Raw genomic sequence first — 17,825 nt, 5'->3', positions numbered from 1 at the left:
ATTTCTGTGCCATTATTTTCGCTTTATAATTAATATCGGTCAACACCCCGACCTGGATATCATCATAAAAAATAGTATCGATATGCATTGGTTATTTTATATGAAAACTACCTTCGAATTCTACTCGTTATTGTCAGGCAGAGGGTTGCAGTTACTCGTAATAACTACAATACAGTGGAAAAATTGTCATGAGACATTGTACAGTGTGCCAAGGGAATGTGGACGCAGCTGCAGTAGTTTATTATTGCTAAGATTTATGGAAAATTATTTTACAGCCGAATTGAGGGATTGCTATATCTTATCCACATTACAGCAGCACGTTCACACATCGTGTATAAACCGCACAAAAAAGAACACTTTTTTGTTCCTGAAGTCTGCAGTTTTATTGCCGGATATGGGCGGCATAATTCTCCGCGGCTATGTGGAAACAAACTGTTGTGGTTTTTTATTTTCGCGGATCGAAAAAGGATTTCCCCGGTTTTTTGACGGAATTAACGTCTTTTTCGTGGTAGCACTTGACCGGCTGTATATGCGGCCACGCAACTTCTCGTTCATATTACCTTTCCCTGAGCTATGCATATAATCGTTACTGTATACTGACACTCATATAAAAGGACAAAAAACAATGCTTTTTTACCATACAGAGATTGTCGGTATTGGTAGAAGAGTTTTAATAACAGGCAGTGTTTTTTGTGATATTGTCAAGTAAGCGCGAATAAAATGATTGAACACTGGACCAAACTTCTCGCCTTATGCTTCTTGCTGCATTTTTATGTCGAAACCACGGTACGTAGGAAAACTATATTTTGTAGCAAAAAATGGTATAATGGAAGTAACTGCAGGCGCTTATTTGTACGGAGGAAAGGTACAAGTATATAAAATATATTCTCTTTTTACGACTGGTGTTGCGCATCCTATATGCTGCAAATTGTACGTTTCTTTTCAGGAGGCAGCTTTCCAAATAAAAGTCATCCGTAAAGCGATTAAAATCGCTGAAAAATTCGGAGATATCACAGTCGGGGAATCTGTTACCGGCAAACAAGCTGTAAAAGTTTTGAAAGAAATCGATAAAACATTGTCGTATCTCGGTATCAGTCATTATGTGAAAATGGAGGAATTCGCTAACGCCGCAGTCCGTGCCGGGCTCGACCGAAAAGTCGGTATTGCTGTCTACCACGTCATGGATTTTTTGTTGTAAAAAAACTTGCTACATTATGTGCAAATGCTGTCAGATAATTTTTTAAACCTGCGTAGAGCGTTGATTAATGATCACTGATAATTTGCTTTTCTTGCAAATGTGTACAGTACACACCGATTATGCATGCAGCAAAAAAACTGCTTTGCATTTTTAATCTCTAATTGAAATGTTGGGCAGCTTACGAACTTTTCCAGTATGACGACACTTTGACGATAATGAAAATTTTTTAGATTGATAAGCTGCAAGTTAAGCATTGATATTCGTAATAGCTTCCAAGTGGCAATCAAATGGCATAACAATCGACCGCGGATGAAAAAATTTCGTTACAACAAGGTAATTACACCGGTTAGAAGTAATGGGAAACCGGCTTGCGGTTATGAACAGATTACAACACCCACACCTACCGGCACTGAACCCACATTAAATATTGTAAGAATATAATCGTGGTTAAGAATTCACAAGTTGAACATTATGTGTAAATCCTTCTGAGCCACAGTGAGAGCTAAACACATTTTAGGAAATTTATTGTATTTCCTTCGCCATTCATTTCTGTGCATTTTTAATTGCAGCTGCAATAGTGCACATGTATTGAAAGAGTTAATCGGTGGGAAAAAAGGAGTATTGAACTGTTATTGCACTAATCGATCAAGAGCTACCAGTAGTACATGTACCTAGAACAGACTGCTGGATAGAGTGCAGACCTTCTTTGACATTCCTTTTTGTAAAGAATTTTTCGGGGACAAAATGTTTATAGTTAAGTACAAGTAGGCATACAGTCCATATGCAAATACTCGTATGTAGATGTAATATTATAATAAAAGTTTATATAAATGTATGCTCTATATGTGAAAGTTAGTAAGTGCGAGTATAAATTATACAATAAAGTAAATAAACGCAGAATGTACTACCGTACATAAAATTTCTGATGCATTGTACCGTCGTTTCCGAACAAACCTCAAACAATAATACAATATGTATTACAATTTTATTGTAATAATACAACAACAATACTCAAAAGCAGGGAACCAAATAGTGTTAGGAAACTTCCGGTGGATAGACCGGCGGAATTGCAGTTTGCTGTGCGGCAGAAACAGAACGTTCCGCTGAACTTGTATGTCGGTCTAAGATTGCTCTGGAAGAGGGACTGATACGGTGTGGGAATGTAGCGGTCACCGGTTTGGCAACTACCACCGGCGCCGTATGCCGCCCCATCCGGTTTGAGATACTTAATCATCTGCTCGTTAGCACAGCCGCGCTGAATACCTGCGACGTCGAGACGATTTTACGTAAGTAACGATAAAGGATTCTACATCCTAAACATTTTGTAGTGCTTTAATAAAATGCAATTATGCAAGCACTTATTAAGGCACTAGTTACAATTCGGAGTCTATATAGTACTGCGATTTTGACGGACAGTGATACATATAAAATGCATTTTATGTACGACAATATTGGCAAACGTATTCAACTACGTATTAATGTTGATTTTAAATCAACACTCAAAATAGGCTTAAAATAAGTTCTTGATACTGAACAATGTACGTTCTGGCCATAAAAAATTATCATTACAATTAATATTAACAAATTAGCAGGCATACCAAAACCTAAAAAAAGCAAAAATCAGTAATACGTTATGTTTAAGTGATTTATAAACAAATTACCTATATATATATCACATATAAAACAGCAAATATAAGTAATCTTTGGTAAATGATCACAAACGAATCTATGAATGGTAGCTCGGTAAATGTTCATAATTTTTAGCAATAGATAATGGATCTATATACGGTTTATCTGCTATTGTAATTCCTGCTGCATCATGGGTGTGTAATAATTCAAAATAATAGGTCTATCGATCATCGTAGTCTTCGCAACGAGTGACTCACCATCAAGAGTGTTTGGTTGCGGAAACGCCGTCGTGCTGCCGTAAATCGCTCCTGACAGCTTAACACAGAACTGCCCATCTCCGCAGTCCACCTGCAGGGAGTTGGAGGCATTCGTACAGTCTTGCAGATTGAGTTGCGGCGATATAAGGAAAGTGTCAAAGTTTTTACACTGCATACAACTCAGTCCCAGAGAATCTGCAAAATTATTATTTTTCTTTTATACACAATCCGATGCATGACCGATTTAATTAATATTGAGGCATCTTTAGTATAAACGTACCATCTATAATCCCGAATAACACGATCATGGAAAATGATAGCACCAACATTGCCATGATATGCAACTTCAACGCACCATATTTCTACTAATATAACCATGCGCAGCAAATGATGAGATAAATACTGATCACTGCTATCCGAACAAAACAATCAGTTTTGTACCAAACGCACACTGAATAAATTATGGCACAAGAAAAAAACATGTGTGTGAAATGGTAGGTAGGCTATGTGAAGAATTTAACGATCCAAATCAAACAGCAAGTAAACATTAGCCCGCCGGCTATGTATGAGATCATATAAGTGTGACGATACGGCGATCCACAAGTGTTAAGTACCAACCACAGTGAACCACTATAAGATCTGTTAAGCCTACACAACCAGTTTCTTTGCAGACAATTAAACGGCACGTTGTCACATAAACTGTTATAAAAAATAAATACTTACACTTGTTTACCTGGCGTTACACAGACGATAGTCACGATGTGATACTTCCTCTAGCGTTAGGGTTGTACAAATTATAAGTAAGTTAATTAAGTGAACAATTAGCAGATTGTTCAGTTAGCTGTATTTTCTTCAGTTTGTCAATTCAGCTGAGCTCACGTTATGCCGTAACAGAGTACTTTTTTGCGAGAATTTAAGAAAATATTTCTGTATAAACCGTTTCCATTGCATAGTGCATAAAATAACCCAGCACAAACGCGATGGCTACCATTAAGACATTGTACGACGTTTTGCCAGCAATATTGTTGCATAGTCCGGTATGGCAGAAGCAGTAGGTGCCGCTAAACGTTAAATTCGTATTGGCGTACGCCGGATTCGAAGGAAGACGCACATCGGACTTCTGCTGGCAGTTACCGGCATGGCCTATCGTACCATACACATTAGGCGTGAAAGAGCTCAACAAATCTGGACTGGCGCATCCGTATTGCAGTACTGCAAAATAAATACAATCGTTAGTAAATACAAAATAAATACAAAGTAAATAAAAAGTAAATACAATCGTAAATACAATCTTTGCATGTTTCTTTCTTTACTTTGTCCCCAAGTATGATTTGACCAATAAAGTGCGAATCTTAGATTCTGTCGCCACTATACACGGGTAAACTTACTAACCGTTAGTAAGTATACCCGTGTATAGTGGCGACAGAATCTAAGACAAGCGAGATTTTATTTGCATTTAAAAATTTACCACGTGACTATGCAAAAACGGAGCAATGCAGTTCGAGAAACATCGAGAAATAATAACACAATCGAGAAATCGCCGTAACCCTTCGGTGTATACATCGGTTTCAAGAATTCACGGAAGATTTCAAACGCTTTTTTACTAGCATTTCTCGTTACTTTCAACTTACTATACCAATTACAATTAGTGACACCGGGTGCCATTTTTTGAACCCTTTTAGGACGTAATTTTATGTATTTTTCAAAAACCCCTTCACCTGTCTAAAAAACATTTAAAAAATGAGGGACTTTCATCCGCGGGGTAAGGTAAACTAATTGAAAAAATACGGTACGTCTGCGATTTATCGTATTTACCGTCAATCGGTTTATTTCCGGCCGGAAATCCTCCAATACTACCAATGATTTTCATGCAGAAATGGGTATCCGCGTTGCATACGGCGGTGGCGTTGGATCCAGAGCAATTCGTGCTAGGTCCTTGCAGGGTCCCGTTGAGAAAATCATTGAAGCTGGGGCACTGCTTGCATTGCAAGGCTTCGACTACGACCGCAGTCACTTAATTGCTTGTTGGTACTTGGTACCGATTAACGTGTACTACACTATTGTTTCGTTCTGGTACTCACGTAGAGGTATTCCACAACAACACAGTAGGAAAACGACACAAAACACATGCGGAATCCCGTCCATGACTACTTAACCATCCAAATAACGTGGAGGGCAGAAACCGGAAAATATATTTCAGATAAAGGCAAGAAAACGTAAATGCAAAGTATATGCTTTTTACTGTGAGATTAGGGGGTTTTTTAGCGCGTGCTCCCGTGTTGCTAATATCGCACCATATAGGTACCTGTAGCCTGGGAAGTATTATTTGTCATTCGCGAACCACACATACACTTTAGCTAGACAGCAATGATGAAAAAATAGGCTTGCGGCAATTCTCCGTTTTTTATGGTTTTTAGTAGCAGCTTGTTACCATATGTACCGGTACTCTAGCAATTCAGCTGATTGCTGCAGTTTACAACACTTTTACTGCGGTCAATAGCGTAGGATTGCATTGTCTCGCTACTGGATTGCGAATATGAGGTGGCGGGGATAGGTACAAGTACAATAATACGAGCATCCAGCATCGTAATATCCATTATCCAGCATCGGCATAGGTCCGGTAAGCTATATCCGGGTTATGTAGCGGTTAAATGAGAAAAAAAATGAAAGAGAAGAGATAAGGTTGGCAAAGATGGCACCTACACAATGCCGATCAGACAGAGGTACTGAATGCAGTCTGTACGATCATGTCGATTCCATAGGTAATAGGTTCCAAGTTGATCATCAGTCTCATAAAACAGTTGCGGATGTGCTTCTGTATACTCTTTATGGACTCAAATAGCAGGAGCGCCTAATCGATAATCCTGTTAAATGCGGACAAACTGTTCACGTTAAGTCGTTTAAGTAACTTCTACTTTTGCGTTTTCTCTGTGAAAATCTCCCATGCCCGGCGCTTTCTTAACAGTACGGTAAACCGGTAGAGTATGTAAAAATAAAAATGGATTTTTACTTCTTAGATCCCGTCTAGTATTCCACATGCTTATAATATTATATAGGTAGGCCATCGGCAAATGTACATCCCCAAAAGACCTGCACAAATCAATGCCGCGTGTCATTAAAACACGACAATGTCGTGTGGTACTGTACTGGTGTACGATTACACTGTGTTTAAGTTCAAAACAAAGTAGAAGTAAGTAACCATTTTGCGTGCGTCTTTCCGAGTAACTAACAAGTTGTACTCTTATAACGAAAATCGCGCCGATTACTTTCATGTCATCGATTTCCACGTAACAGTTCGATGGAGTCCCAGCGGCTGAAAGGCTACATTAATAAAGAAACTCCGTAACTACCGATGGCGGTCCAACAGGTAATCTGCGCAGCTCTTCCCGCAGTTACTCAGACCCCAGCCTGAAATTAAAAAAACGAGTTGCGCAAAAATGGCTAAATGTGCTTATTTAACAATATTCTTTAAAAAGTACTTAACAAGTGTCATCAATAAATTTTGCAGCCTTATCGATCTGGTTTTAACTCAGATAAAGATAAACAAGTCAACAAGGCTGCATCAAAATGGTTTGCTTAATTCAAATGGTTACTCGTTGTGCCTGCCCGTTACCTTATAGTTTATAGTTTAAGCCAATGAGCATTAATTTCCTGCACAAATTTGCCGGTGACCTTTAAACTACCCTGACGCAGTGTTGAATGGAATCAACGGCTCGGTAAACTGCACGGCATACAAATACACGCACAGGCAGTGTTGGAACTAAATCAAAGCACCACAGACGCTCGCTAACAGGAGCAGGCCTTAAATCGAGTTTAATGATTTAACGCCTTCTCGCAACGGGCATGGTTTCCTCTAAACGGAAGACAACGCATAGGCATCTATCATTATCAATCCAGATTAAAAAGTTCAAAGCGTAATTGAATAACGGAGCACAGTACGAACAGGTAAGGTAGGCGTTGGCGTATAAGTATATCGTAAAGAGGCAAAGGCCAATTAGGAAGAAAGAAAACAATTCGTTGCGATCAGTAGTGGGAAAGTCTCGGTCGACGCCTCGACGATACCCCGATAACAATAGCAGAAACAAGACAGTTGGTTTAGCACAAACAAGACAGTTGCCGCAGTCGATATCTGTGCTTGTCTCTCATGATACATACAGCACGACATGGTACAGTGCCGGGCCGCGTGTCTTATTTCGCCACTTTCATTTTAAGTTTTTAACGCATAAAGCACGAAAAGACAACAAAATTTAACCTCTTCAGCATTTTGCTAACTTTCACCGACATTCGTTTGTGAGCATATCATGTCATGAGCAAAGCTAATAGTGCTCTGAAAACTGTCACCATGGCGTAATTTGCACAAGGTAACCGAGCACACACATTACGACCACCGCAACACCGCTGAACCACATCTTTCCAGCCGAGTTGTTGCACAGTCCGGTGTGACAGTAGCAGTACGTGCCAATAAATCTGAGTTGCAGATCTGAGGCTTGCGCTGGGTTCAGCGGAAGGCGTACGCCGGAAGTCTTTTGGCAGGCACCTGCTTCTTTGTACGGCTGGCCACTGGGTCCAAAATAGTTCAGCAATTCACGATTGGCGCATCCGTACTGAATCACTACAATGGCGGCACTCGTCAGAAAATGTTATTGTCTTCTTAATACAAATCACTTCGACGAAAATATTATAACATGTCGCTACCGAGTTGCAACTTCTTTTATTAACAGTTTTTTTAATACCAACTTGAAGCATACGTTTAGCTATAGAGTCTAAACATGTCGAAATATTTTTTCTGTTACAAATACTTATGAAAGTATGAGTGCTGTAAACACTGTGGCTATTTTTGTAAAAAAAAATGTTTTTATTTTGTTTTAGCTTACCGGGTTCAACAAATTTCCCCCCGACAAATCCACCCACCTTCCCGTAAAATTTCATACAGACATGTGTCTCCGCCATGCACAACGTTTTGTTGGAGCAGGCGTCAGTTGCGACTCCATTTAATGTTCCGTTGAGGAATTCCTTGAAGTTGGAACACTGTTTACATTCTAACAGCGCGGCTTCAACTACGATGACAATACGTATGAACGGAAATCTGTATAAATATTAAATACTACACGAAAAAACACAAACGAGCTAGAGGGTTTGAAGGAACTTACGGAACGGAAATCCGTAACAACTAAACAGGACGGTAAAGCAGAATAAGTGCACAGCGCGGTTCATGATTAAACACGAGAATTCGAAATTTGTTTTAAAGTTTTAGGCAATTCGAACTTTCAGCCGCAGAAACCGTTGTCGACAGCGTTTTCGATCAGAAATATTTAAGCACAAGGCTGCATTACCAGACCACCCTGGACTGCCAATTTACCAGGGGCCTCTTCGACTACTTATATAGATATACGAGTAACATCTAACCATAAGTACAAGTACATAGATACATAGATTTGCAGTGTGCTAAAAGTGGATATGCAAACGTAACATTCAAGTAATAGCCAGAACTGTACCCGGAAATCTGACTAAACGATCAGGAACAGACGTAAGTACGTTACTGTACTGATCAGCCATAAAGATAACACACTCAGAGATCATAGTACAGTACAATAATAACCATACATCAAAATGGTTAAATAATATTAAACACACAGAAAATAAAATGTCCTCTCCGTGTCCGGAAATTCATTCCGGCTCATTAATGAAACTGATGAATATTGCGTATTGAATCATTTTCGATTCAAAGTCGACCACTTTCGAAATTATACTGAACATTATTATAATATTTAGCAAGTTCGGAAAATGATGCTATACAAAAACATTTTTCAGCAAACACGGAATTTTATTGAGTATTATTTATTACTCAGTAAAATTCGGAAAGTGATCGACTTAGATTATTTAATGCGTAACTACGCATTCAATTATCTGAATCGATAGCTTTTCATTATTGATGGACTTCTGCAGCCTTCTCGCTCATTACGTAGTACATACACTGCCAAAATTAATGCCAATCACAGTAAGATGTACTTGTACTGTATATCGTACATATGATGTGGATATCGTGGAATTAGTAAAACTGCGACCAGAGTAAACTGTTCCGATCTAAAACACTTGAAACAATTCGCGCACCCGAAATTTATGCTTTGCATCGGTTACCAGGAGTTTCAGATTAGACACTGCGCGACAAAGCGGTCAGGAAGCAGTGTCACTGTGTCACTACTTCAGCACTGGACAGTGACAATGAACCCGCATCAGAAAAACTACAAAATGCGAATAATTTTGAATAGATACGTCTGAACGCGAAATTCTTTTCGACTGCTACAAGCACAAAGAAAAAAAACCATTCCATTCAAGAAGCTCGTCAGTTAAAAAGGAAATACCTCTCTGTTACTGTACAGCTTATTTGTGTAGGCGAGTGTTATAACAGAGGCCAGCAAAAAGATGCACAGACAGGCTGCAGTTTTGTATTTCATCATTTTGTTTCCTACAGATGTAGGATTTCATATCATGATCACAAGTTCCAAATAACTGCAACATGCGGCGGTTAATTTCCTTGCAAAACGGCTGCTGCGAACATATGCTCCACATTAAGCGTTTCAAGAGCTCTGTGACCTTTAGTTTGTTTTACCTGTGCGGTAGGAATTAGGTACCCCCTTGTACCACGCATGTCCGGTGCGAAATATTTTCTGCAATTCAGAACTTAAAATACGAGTATTACAGCTGTATATCGTAACAATAAACCTGTAACCATTTGAGAATCTAATTTAAAAATAGTGCGCGACGGCAGCCTTTTTTTCCGATTGGCGCGGTGAGGCTAATGAACATCTCTTCCACGAGTCGAGTATGAAATTACAGAGTACGTGTGAATCATCGCGGTTCCTGCTTTTCTGAGTTGTCTCATGGCTCATGCTCTGCCAGTTTACCGTTTCTACCGGCAGGTGCATTGTGAGTCAGCATTCAGCACCAGCGCGGGCCATGTCGCAGATAAGCCAAGCTGCATATTGATTGCAGATTTGCAGTAAAGGCATAGCTAGCCTGATAACAATTTTCATTTACATGCCGATTGCCGATGTCATTCTGATATCATTGCGACTTTTTTGTTTGAACTTTGACGGTTCTTGGATCACTTTCAACAACTTCAGCTTCCCAATATTTACTCGCATATTTTGATGTTTTAACATCTATCTGCATGAAAGTGAAGGCGTGCAGCACAGTACGCTCCATCATCCGAAAAATCATGGCCACCAGTTGTACGGAAAAGATGTGTGGGTTTGCCAGGAAAGCGAAGAACCATCTGAAGATCAACAAATACCTTCTCACTACGAAAGCTTTGGTGTTTTTCTACTGGGGAGGTAAGTGGCTACAATTTTCAACATTCTCAGAATTAGAATTAGAAAAAGCGTGAAAGCAGTCTTACACTAGACTTGCAGAATCAGTTTTGATAATTTAAAATTGGGTTAAGGCATCCAGTAGTACGCTATAACGATGTCGTCGATAGGGAATTTCGCGCTGAGCAATTACATGACACTGCACATGGACTCCATTGGACTGACGCTGGCACAAATCACGACGATCAATTCCGTCTTGGCGTGGACGAGTCTGTTTGGCGGACCACTGATTGGTGCACTGGCTGATCGTACTGGACGCTACAAGCAGACACTAGCGACGTGTCTGACCATTGCCATCGTTCTCCACATTCTGTTACTGCTGGCCGTTCCGCGTTATTCCGAGATAACGCTCTACGAGAAGCCCAATTTTGTGATGCAGAATTCGTCGATTTTATGGGCAGAGGTCTGTGGTGGTGGGAGAAACGTCTCCTTGTGGAATGCCACAATGTGTGTGATTGTCGGCAACGAGACCAGTCCACTCATCGAACAGTTTCACAGTTGTTGGCGACAGTGCACCGAGCAAGCGGTTCATGTGAGTACTTGCAGTCTGCAAATCAACCGTAACATGTATAATGGAAATCAGGGAAAACTGGTTGCACGATGTAGAAGTGCTATTAACCGTCAACACGACGCGTCGTCAGCATGTTTGCTTTACAGTAATTTTATTTGTACGTTTGTCTGAGCCATACATGAATCACATTTGCCGTGCATTAACACGTGCCGTGCATTAACACTGATTTATTGAAGCTTTTATTATAGTACAAGTAGTTTGTTCTTAACATTGTCGTTTACAGCCGGCGACCGGCGTTTTGCGAGGGGGATTTCGACTTGCAATGAGCGACACATGCGCACTTTATCAGTAGAAGTATATGTGAACCCCTGTATTAAGTATTGAAATTAATTAGCAGACGATTAAAGTTATCGCAGAATTATCGCAGTTGCGGTAACCATAAACGATTTACCAGATAACTGTGCCTTTAATTATCGACTGATACTAATGCAATTTTAATAAGACAGTAACTGTATAACACCAGATTACCGAAAGCGGCATTGTGAGCGGCTTTTATGCCAATAATATTGTTTCAAAAACAATGGGCATTGAGAGTGTATTGTTTGCGTAACAATCGTAAAACGAAATCAGGGAAACAATGGAACCAATTAATGAAAACAACAACTTAGGAAGCCGTAGACTATACTAGAAGTAGTAGAATAAATTCTATGTATGCTTTTCCAGCAGAAATAATCCGCAACCTTACAAAGTTGCATGCGATATGCCATGTATGTAAACTATTTTGTGTTTTGGATATTAAGCTTTGGTACCACTGCATACACGAATTAATGAAAAGAAATAAAAACAGTATGCTTTTTTATTAATTTTCAGGATATCCCATCGCGGTCCGATGAACTGTTCTGCTCCCTTTTAAACCAAAGCTCCTCATGTTCCGACACCTGTCTTTCCTCCGAGAATTTCACTGTCTGTCGGCCGTACACCATGCAGACCGGCGACCGGACGCTGACCTTTGCTCTGTACTTCGCCATCCGTCTGCTGACCGGTTTCGTGATGAACGTGTGTTTCTGCATGGTGGACACCACGATGATCCAGATGACCGTCGACCACAAGGGTGATCTAGGCTTCACCCGCATGTACATCCAGGTGGCCATGATGTCGCTGCCACCCGTGTCCGGTCTGCTGATCGATCATCTCAGCCAGCAGAACGGATATAACGACTTCTCCGTGGCGTTCTATATTTTCGGCGGAATGCAAGTGATGGCGCTGGTAATCTTACTGTTCAGTCGCATAAAGGTCAAAGCGCCTCAGCGGCAAGTATGGAAGGGTCTCGGCACGCTGGTGTTGCAGCGTGATCCCAAAATTATTGGATTTCTGTTGGTGATTTTCTTTATTGGCATGTGCATCGGCTACATGGAAGGGTACAGCAAAACAGCTGAGCAAACTATTCACAAACTAACGCTGCTGATTTTTAGGTTTTTGTTTCTGTTCTTGGACAAGGAACTCCACGCTCCAAAGTGGCTGCTCGGTCTGACTAACACCGTAGCCGGTGTGTCGGCGATTCCCTTTGTGGCGTTTGCGTCAGTGTTTGTGCGGTATTTCGGACACCGGAATATTTTGTCCTTAGCGACGGTTACATACGGTTTTCGCTTCCTGGGATACTCGTTGACCACAGATCCATACTGGGTGCTGCCGATCGAAGCACTGGAGTGCTTTTCCAATGCGCTGATGTGGACAGTCGTCCAGATGTACATGGCAGTGTTGGCGCACGATTACTTAGCGACCTTTCAAGGATTAGCCAGTGGCATTCATTCTGGATTAGGTACAGAGTATACTGAAGAAAACCTTTATCATTACTTACAATTAATTACCATCCTAAATAATCTGTTGTAATGTTGTATAAATGTATATTAGTCAAACAAAATTAAGTGTAACAGCAATACGTAATTTAAGAAATTGTGGCATGACCGACGGGATTCTCTTGTCATTTTTGTAGGAATTGGTCTGGGGAATATGCTAAGCGGTTTGCTGATTGGACACTACGGCACGCGTTTCTCCTTCCAAGTCTTCTCTGGGGCATGTTTCGGTGTGGGACTGCTGTACTTCCTAGCCACGTGTTTCTCCCGTCGCCGAGCTGGTCGTTCTGAACTCCCTCCGGACAGCCCGTCGGAGAAAAGTCTGGTTCAGGCCCGTGATCTCTCTGATTAAGTGATCCTTCCTGTGTTTGCTATAGGTAGTCGGTATATGTACTGGTTTCAGCAAAAAGCGGTGCTTATGATTGCTTCTTTGATGTAGATTTAGAGGCACATTTTTGTATGGCTTTGATGTTTCTTATGTTCGGGATAGGATTAGTACCGTTGGTACATTCGACGAGACAGTGAGGTATCTGTAACGGGCACGTTTTCTGATCAGGATAGCACAGAGTCTTTTTTGTTGTGAATCTTCTTTGGTTGCTCACACAGCAATGATTTTTATGGTTTTAACTTGAATTAGCATGTATCGGGCGACGACGGGCAATAAGTTTAATTCTCGGTCTTTGTGAATTATCAATAAAACGGAGACAATTGCTATTATAGAAATCTGCAAGTACTGCGTTCGAGCAGTGTACAGAGCGTTGGTAGCGATGAGTACTGTCTAGATCTTCCATGGCTGTCTGAAGATATTGCATAAAAGTATAATAAATGCATAAAGCTGGAATGAACTGTCATAACCTATCATTCCTATGACAGCACCGCACTATTAGGCACAATAATCAATATACTTGTAGTCTTGTACAGATATTATGTGTAGCACATTACTTACCGTCTTTCGAGTTTCGCGGCATCTTTTGTGAGACCTACGCTATCGTCCCTACCACAACTGCAAAAGAGTTTATCAACAACCGCCTCTTTCGCTGCGCATAAAGGTGGATAACAATGTATACTCTTTAGCAGTATTCAGCCAAGCGCCCGCCATTGTTATGCTATAACACTAATAACAGCGACAATCACAATACACCAAATTACAGTTTTCCCGTATTGATGATAAGATTATGTTGAAAAACTGAGATAGCCACTACTGTTTGAACTACATATACTGTAGTTTGTGTTCGTGGTTCCATTTGGCCACATTTTGTTATTACCTGACAAAATAATCCAAGGACATGAAATGCGGACCCACGTCTAACGAAACACCAAAAATTCAGCAAATAAATTATCTTTTGACACATTGTCTTATGATGTTATCACTGCTTCGCGGCTGCATCCTGAGCAACGGTGTTATAATTTAAGTATCGGATTATACATACGGTATTAGTATTGCCGTTAATTATTCTATGGTATTCTGTTCTCAGATATTCTACCCTACCTTTTCTTCTAAGCCAATTTGCGATTTTCCCCTGTAAATTTGGTGCGGAAACCAAAGAGAGGTTTTATTAAAATTGTGGTAACGAAGTTCTCCCGTGATTCCACGAAGTTGCAAAATTTTGACATACCGTTTTGCAAAATGGACGTCGCGGACAGCAAACCGCAACGACGGTTCCATATCAACCGGAAACTTGTGCCGATCAAATTACTGATTACGTTATTTTGGGGAGGTAAGTATTACATAACTAAACATTTTTATTGAAATGAATTGCTATCTGGCAAGATACAAAAAGCAATAATGTACGTATGACTTGTATAAATGACGGAGTCCTTACAGCCTGCACATTAATCTCGCTTTTTTATACATTTACAAAAATTAGTGTTGCAGGGAATTGCATGCTGAATCCTTTCTTCAATCTGTACTTGAGAAGTCTCGGCATTACTGACACACAAATCGGTTATATCATTTCCGTGAGTCTTTGGGTCAGCATCACATCTGGACCACTAATCACCGGTTTAGCCGATAAAACTGGACGATACAAACTCGTCTTCGCCCTCAGCATAGCCTTATGTGTTCTTCTCACTGGGATCTTCGTTGCTGCAGTCCCTCTGCAACCTCCGATTGATACAACTGACAACAGTTCAGTCAACATCAGCAACACCTCCAACAATCTGTTCTCGAATGTTAGTCGCGTGTCCAGCGCCGATACTGCTGACACCCAGCCGATGACCTTTTATATCGTTTTCGTTCTGTATCTGGTATCCGGCTGGATAGGGGCCGGTTGCTTCTTGATGTTGGACACCATCATAACCACCACGACCGAACAACATCATGGTGATTTCGGGATTAATCGTGCATTCATCCAAGGCAGTATTGCGGTATTTCCGGTGGTGTCGGGATTAATCATCGATTCCTTGCAGCACTGCTGGAATTATGGGTATCAACATTATTACCCGGGTTTCATATTTTATAGCGTACTGTTGTTGCTGGCAATTGGGGCGTTATTGATGGCCGATATTGCGGTAAAGCCACCGGCAAAACAGTTATGGCGAAATGTCTGGACGATTGTGGTTGTTGAGAAGAACTACGAAATCTGGGCGTTTCTTGGTATGATCTTCTGCACAGGTGTTTGTATTGGATACTTGGAAGGGTAAACACTGTCTTATAATGCACCTACACACAAACTGACCATGAGTCCAAAGTTATTTTTAAAGTGTCATTCAGTGCAGACATTACACATGCTTTTTATGCGATAATAATTTAATTTTTTGCTTCTTGAAAGTTTTATTTATCATCCTGTTTTGCGTTAAAAATAGCTTGCATTTCTCATTATTGAAGAAAATAAAAAAAACCTAAAACATTGCAAAGTTAGAAAATTATATTTGAAATTAAACTTACAACTGTGCGATTGAAAATTAACTTTAAAATTAACTGCCAAAAAGAATGCACGTACCTAATGGATTAGGATCGTTATCCTGTATTTCAGATATTTGTATCTATACCTGGACAAACTCTTTACGGCCCTGCCCAAAAGTGTTCTCGGCGCCGATGCAGCCGTGTCCGGCACTGTCGGCATGCTAGTCGTAAGTCAGTCAGCTTTCTTTGTCAACCGGCTTGGACATATGCACACGTTGGCACTCGCCGTCTTTGTCTACGCCATACGCTTTACTGCCTATTCGTTCATTACCGATATCTGGATGATCTATCCGTTAAGCGCGCTGTCATCACTGTCCTCTGCCCTAATGTGGAGTGTAGCGTGTGATTATGCGGGGAAACTGGTTCCTGACTACCTGGCGACCTTCCAGTCTCTCATGAGCATTATTCAAACCGGATTCGGTAAGTTGACAAAATGTTACTGCAGACTGTCTTCCGCTTACGGGTTTTGATTGCCGGTGAAGAAATACCCCCCCTTTACTTTTAGGAATTGGTGGAGGCTACATAATTGGTGGATTCGTCATCGCACAGTTCGACAGTACCAGAGTGGCATACCGCTTCGCAGCGGGTGTCTGCTTTGCAGTTGTGGTCATTTATGTAGTTACAGCGTTCTTCCAAAGAAAAAACCACCGACAGAACTCTGTTGAGAATAAGCTGTTGTGTAGTGATTTTCCTGAAAAGAATGGGCTCAAACGACAATCCTGTACGATTCAAACTGACCTTGATGTGGTTGTTCCGCTTATTAGAGAGAATAACAATGGTGCTCAGTAAAGCAGTTTACCAGAAGAGTACTAGTGTAGCATTACCGAACAAACAAAGTTTATTACCAGAGAATACAAAAGCAGCGTGATGAAGTCAAGACTGTTTTGGAAAAAGAGAGAAAAATAATATCGAGGTTCAAATAGGTAAGTGCGTTGTTCCAGTTCAAGAAGGTGTTGCAACTATACTTGGTTGTATTGTTTAGTACTGTAATTCGCGTACTACGTTTCGCATTAATTTTCTGCAGTTGGCCCTGCGCTTAGAGCTTTTGCAGAAATTCTGCGCAGCCGTTTTCCGTTATTAAGACCGTGAGAAAAATAAAATTTTATTTCACGATATCCATCGCAGTCATTGTAGACTTCAGGGTGCTTGAGCATTTGTCATATAAGGTACTAGTATTGTATCTGCATCTTTGCGTGCTTTTAAGCACTTTATATTATTTTGAAAGCATATCGAGTCTCGTCATAGAATTACAATAAAATTATCCTCGGTGTCTCAGCTCGTCCCTCTATGTTGTGACTTGAACGTAAAGAAATTATCGGTTGTACGAGTAAGTATTTACGATATTCAACGACTGCTTCTAATAGGATGACGAGGTACTGGTTACGGGCGATCTAAGAACTGATTATGCTCGTTCTTCGGTTTGTTTATAAGTTCCGCCAAACAAATGTTCACAGTATTCGTTTAATGCACAATGTCTGACCTTAAACGCCAAATTGAAAAACTTGATGTACAAGTACGGGCACATGTGCAACCTTAAGCATAATGGTTGTTGCCACGCACACCGCATGCACAGCACGCCGAAATACGAGTATAAAGCGCAGCCGTTGTTTGTTGTCGGTAATTTGCGTAAAGATTAATTTTTTTCTAAAGAACTTCAGCCAGGGCAATGACTGCAGTATCCGCTCTGCGCAATAATTATTGAAAGCGCAGTATCAGGAGAACAGAAATACTGCATTTTATCAAGCAGTATCCGGCTTCCTGATTTTGGAGTCCACCCTGAACTAAGCTTCCCACCGTGTCAAATGATGATACTTTAGTGGTCCCCCCCTTAATGCGAACCCGGGGGGAGTGAAAAATGAGAAAAACAAAAATGTCTTCAACGCGTTATGAACCATTCCTCTTCTATCAATCCTTGCGTAACCCTGATATTATTACTTTACGAAAAGGAGTACCAGTAATACATGAGTTTTTCTCGTACTGGTCCATGGTCGAACAATATATCAGAAGAAGGTTATGTATAAACTAACTAAGATTAACATATCGCCCAGTTGGCAGCGTAAGACGCCGTTACTTGACTATAACCTGCTGTGAGCGGGGGTTCA

General features: G+C 40.6%; 5 protein-coding genes across 5 annotated transcripts; 2 read left to right on the top strand and 3 right to left on the bottom strand.

The window, feature by feature from the left end:
- Nucleotides 1-1,853: 1,853 nt before the first annotated feature.
- LOC129595892 (uncharacterized) lies at nucleotides 1,854-3,567 on the bottom strand. The gene is made up of 3 exons (XM_055493026.1): nucleotides 3,365-3,567; nucleotides 3,085-3,279; nucleotides 1,854-2,461 (listed from the first exon to the last, which is right to left on the bottom strand). The coding sequence occupies exons 1-3, from the start codon at nucleotides 3,417-3,419 to the stop codon at nucleotides 2,184-2,186; spliced, it is 528 nt and encodes a 175-aa protein (XP_055349001.1). The 5' UTR covers nucleotides 3,420-3,567; the 3' UTR covers nucleotides 1,854-2,183.
- Nucleotides 3,568-3,921: 354 nt separating this feature from the next.
- Nucleotides 3,922-5,425, bottom strand: LOC129595896 (uncharacterized). Its single transcript, XM_055493034.1, has 3 exons — nucleotides 5,166-5,425; nucleotides 4,900-5,082; nucleotides 3,922-4,296 (listed from the first exon to the last, which is right to left on the bottom strand). The coding sequence occupies exons 1-3, from the start codon at nucleotides 5,227-5,229 to the stop codon at nucleotides 3,998-4,000; spliced, it is 546 nt and encodes a 181-aa protein (XP_055349009.1). The 5' UTR covers nucleotides 5,230-5,425; the 3' UTR covers nucleotides 3,922-3,997.
- Nucleotides 5,426-7,258: 1,833 nt separating this feature from the next.
- LOC129595889 (uncharacterized) lies at nucleotides 7,259-8,527 on the bottom strand. Its single transcript, XM_055493023.1, has 3 exons — nucleotides 8,235-8,527; nucleotides 7,959-8,141; nucleotides 7,259-7,696 (listed from the first exon to the last, which is right to left on the bottom strand). The coding sequence occupies exons 1-3, from the start codon at nucleotides 8,296-8,298 to the stop codon at nucleotides 7,422-7,424; spliced, it is 522 nt and encodes a 173-aa protein (XP_055348998.1). The 5' UTR covers nucleotides 8,299-8,527; the 3' UTR covers nucleotides 7,259-7,421.
- A 1,514-nt stretch (nucleotides 8,528-10,041) lies between these two features.
- On the top strand, nucleotides 10,042-13,525 carry LOC129595838 (uncharacterized). Its single transcript, XM_055492968.1, has 5 exons — nucleotides 10,042-10,418; nucleotides 10,565-10,986; nucleotides 11,836-12,383; nucleotides 12,438-12,784; nucleotides 12,959-13,525. The coding sequence occupies exons 1-5, from the start codon at nucleotides 10,256-10,258 to the stop codon at nucleotides 13,168-13,170; spliced, it is 1,692 nt and encodes a 563-aa protein (XP_055348943.1). The 5' UTR covers nucleotides 10,042-10,255; the 3' UTR covers nucleotides 13,171-13,525.
- A 544-nt stretch (nucleotides 13,526-14,069) lies between these two features.
- Nucleotides 14,070-16,513, top strand: LOC129595875 (uncharacterized). The gene is made up of 5 exons (XM_055493006.1): nucleotides 14,070-14,249; nucleotides 14,321-14,536; nucleotides 14,695-15,457; nucleotides 15,794-16,143; nucleotides 16,229-16,513. The coding sequence occupies exons 2-5, from the start codon at nucleotides 14,446-14,448 to the stop codon at nucleotides 16,510-16,512; spliced, it is 1,488 nt and encodes a 495-aa protein (XP_055348981.1). The 5' UTR covers nucleotides 14,070-14,249; nucleotides 14,321-14,445; the 3' UTR covers nucleotide 16,513.
- The last annotated feature ends 1,312 nt before the right edge of the window (nucleotides 16,514-17,825 follow it).

Source organism: Paramacrobiotus metropolitanus, unplaced genomic scaffold (assembly GCF_019649055.1).
Source record: "Paramacrobiotus metropolitanus isolate TYO unplaced genomic scaffold, Prichtersi_v1.0 Parri_scaffold0000083, whole genome shotgun sequence".
In the NCBI taxonomy this organism is placed as follows: domain Eukaryota; kingdom Metazoa; phylum Tardigrada; class Eutardigrada; order Parachela; family Macrobiotidae; genus Paramacrobiotus; species Paramacrobiotus metropolitanus.
Note: the sequence above shows the minus strand (reverse complement) of the source record. Positions and strands in the feature narration are given on the sequence as shown.

What these genes read in the sequence shown, in the direction of transcription:
- LOC129595892 (XM_055493026.1), bottom strand. Translation starts at nt 3,419, where the DNA reads ATGGCAATGTTGGTGCTATCATTTTCCATGATCGTGTTATTCGGGATT. An exon ending in GTTATTCGGGATTATAGATG is followed by an intron (nt 3,280 to 3,364) that starts GTACGTTTATAC and finishes ATAATTTTGCAG; the next exon opens with ATTCTCTGGGACTGAGTTGT. An exon ending in GCAACCAAACACTCTTGATG is followed by an intron (nt 2,462 to 3,084) that starts GTGAGTCACTCG and finishes TCGACGTCGCAG; the next exon opens with GTATTCAGCGCGGCTGTGCT.
- LOC129595896 (XM_055493034.1), bottom strand. Translation starts at nt 5,229, where the DNA reads ATGGACGGGATTCCGCATGTGTTTTGTGTCGTTTTCCTACTGTGTTGT. An exon ending in TTGTTGTGGAATACCTCTAC is followed by an intron (nt 5,083 to 5,165) that starts GTGAGTACCAGA and finishes CTGCGGTCGTAG; the next exon opens with TCGAAGCCTTGCAATGCAAG. An exon ending in CGGAAATAAACCGATTGACG is followed by an intron (nt 4,297 to 4,899) that starts GTAAATACGATA and finishes TTTATTTTGCAG; the next exon opens with TACTGCAATACGGATGCGCC.
- LOC129595889 (XM_055493023.1), bottom strand. Translation starts at nt 8,298, where the DNA reads ATGAACCGCGCTGTGCACTTATTCTGCTTTACCGTCCTGTTTAGTTGT. An exon ending in TTGTTACGGATTTCCGTTCC is followed by an intron (nt 8,142 to 8,234) that starts GTAAGTTCCTTC and finishes TTGTCATCGTAG; the next exon opens with TTGAAGCCGCGCTGTTAGAA. An exon ending in GGGGAAATTTGTTGAACCCG is followed by an intron (nt 7,697 to 7,958) that starts GTAAGCTAAAAC and finishes CCGCCATTGTAG; the next exon opens with TGATTCAGTACGGATGCGCC.
- LOC129595838 (XM_055492968.1), top strand. Translation starts at nt 10,256, where the DNA reads ATGAAAGTGAAGGCGTGCAGCACAGTACGCTCCATCATCCGAAAAATC. An exon ending in GGTGTTTTTCTACTGGGGAG is followed by an intron (nt 10,419 to 10,564) that starts GTAAGTGGCTAC and finishes TGTCGTCGATAG; the next exon opens with GGAATTTCGCGCTGAGCAAT. An exon ending in TGGCATTCATTCTGGATTAG is followed by an intron (nt 12,785 to 12,958) that starts GTACAGAGTATA and finishes TCATTTTTGTAG; the next exon opens with GAATTGGTCTGGGGAATATG.
- LOC129595875 (XM_055493006.1), top strand. Translation starts at nt 14,446, where the DNA reads ATGGACGTCGCGGACAGCAAACCGCAACGACGGTTCCATATCAACCGG. An exon ending in TGTATTGGATACTTGGAAGG is followed by an intron (nt 15,458 to 15,793) that starts GTAAACACTGTC and finishes CCTGTATTTCAG; the next exon opens with ATATTTGTATCTATACCTGG. An exon ending in CATTATTCAAACCGGATTCG is followed by an intron (nt 16,144 to 16,228) that starts GTAAGTTGACAA and finishes CTTTACTTTTAG; the next exon opens with GAATTGGTGGAGGCTACATA.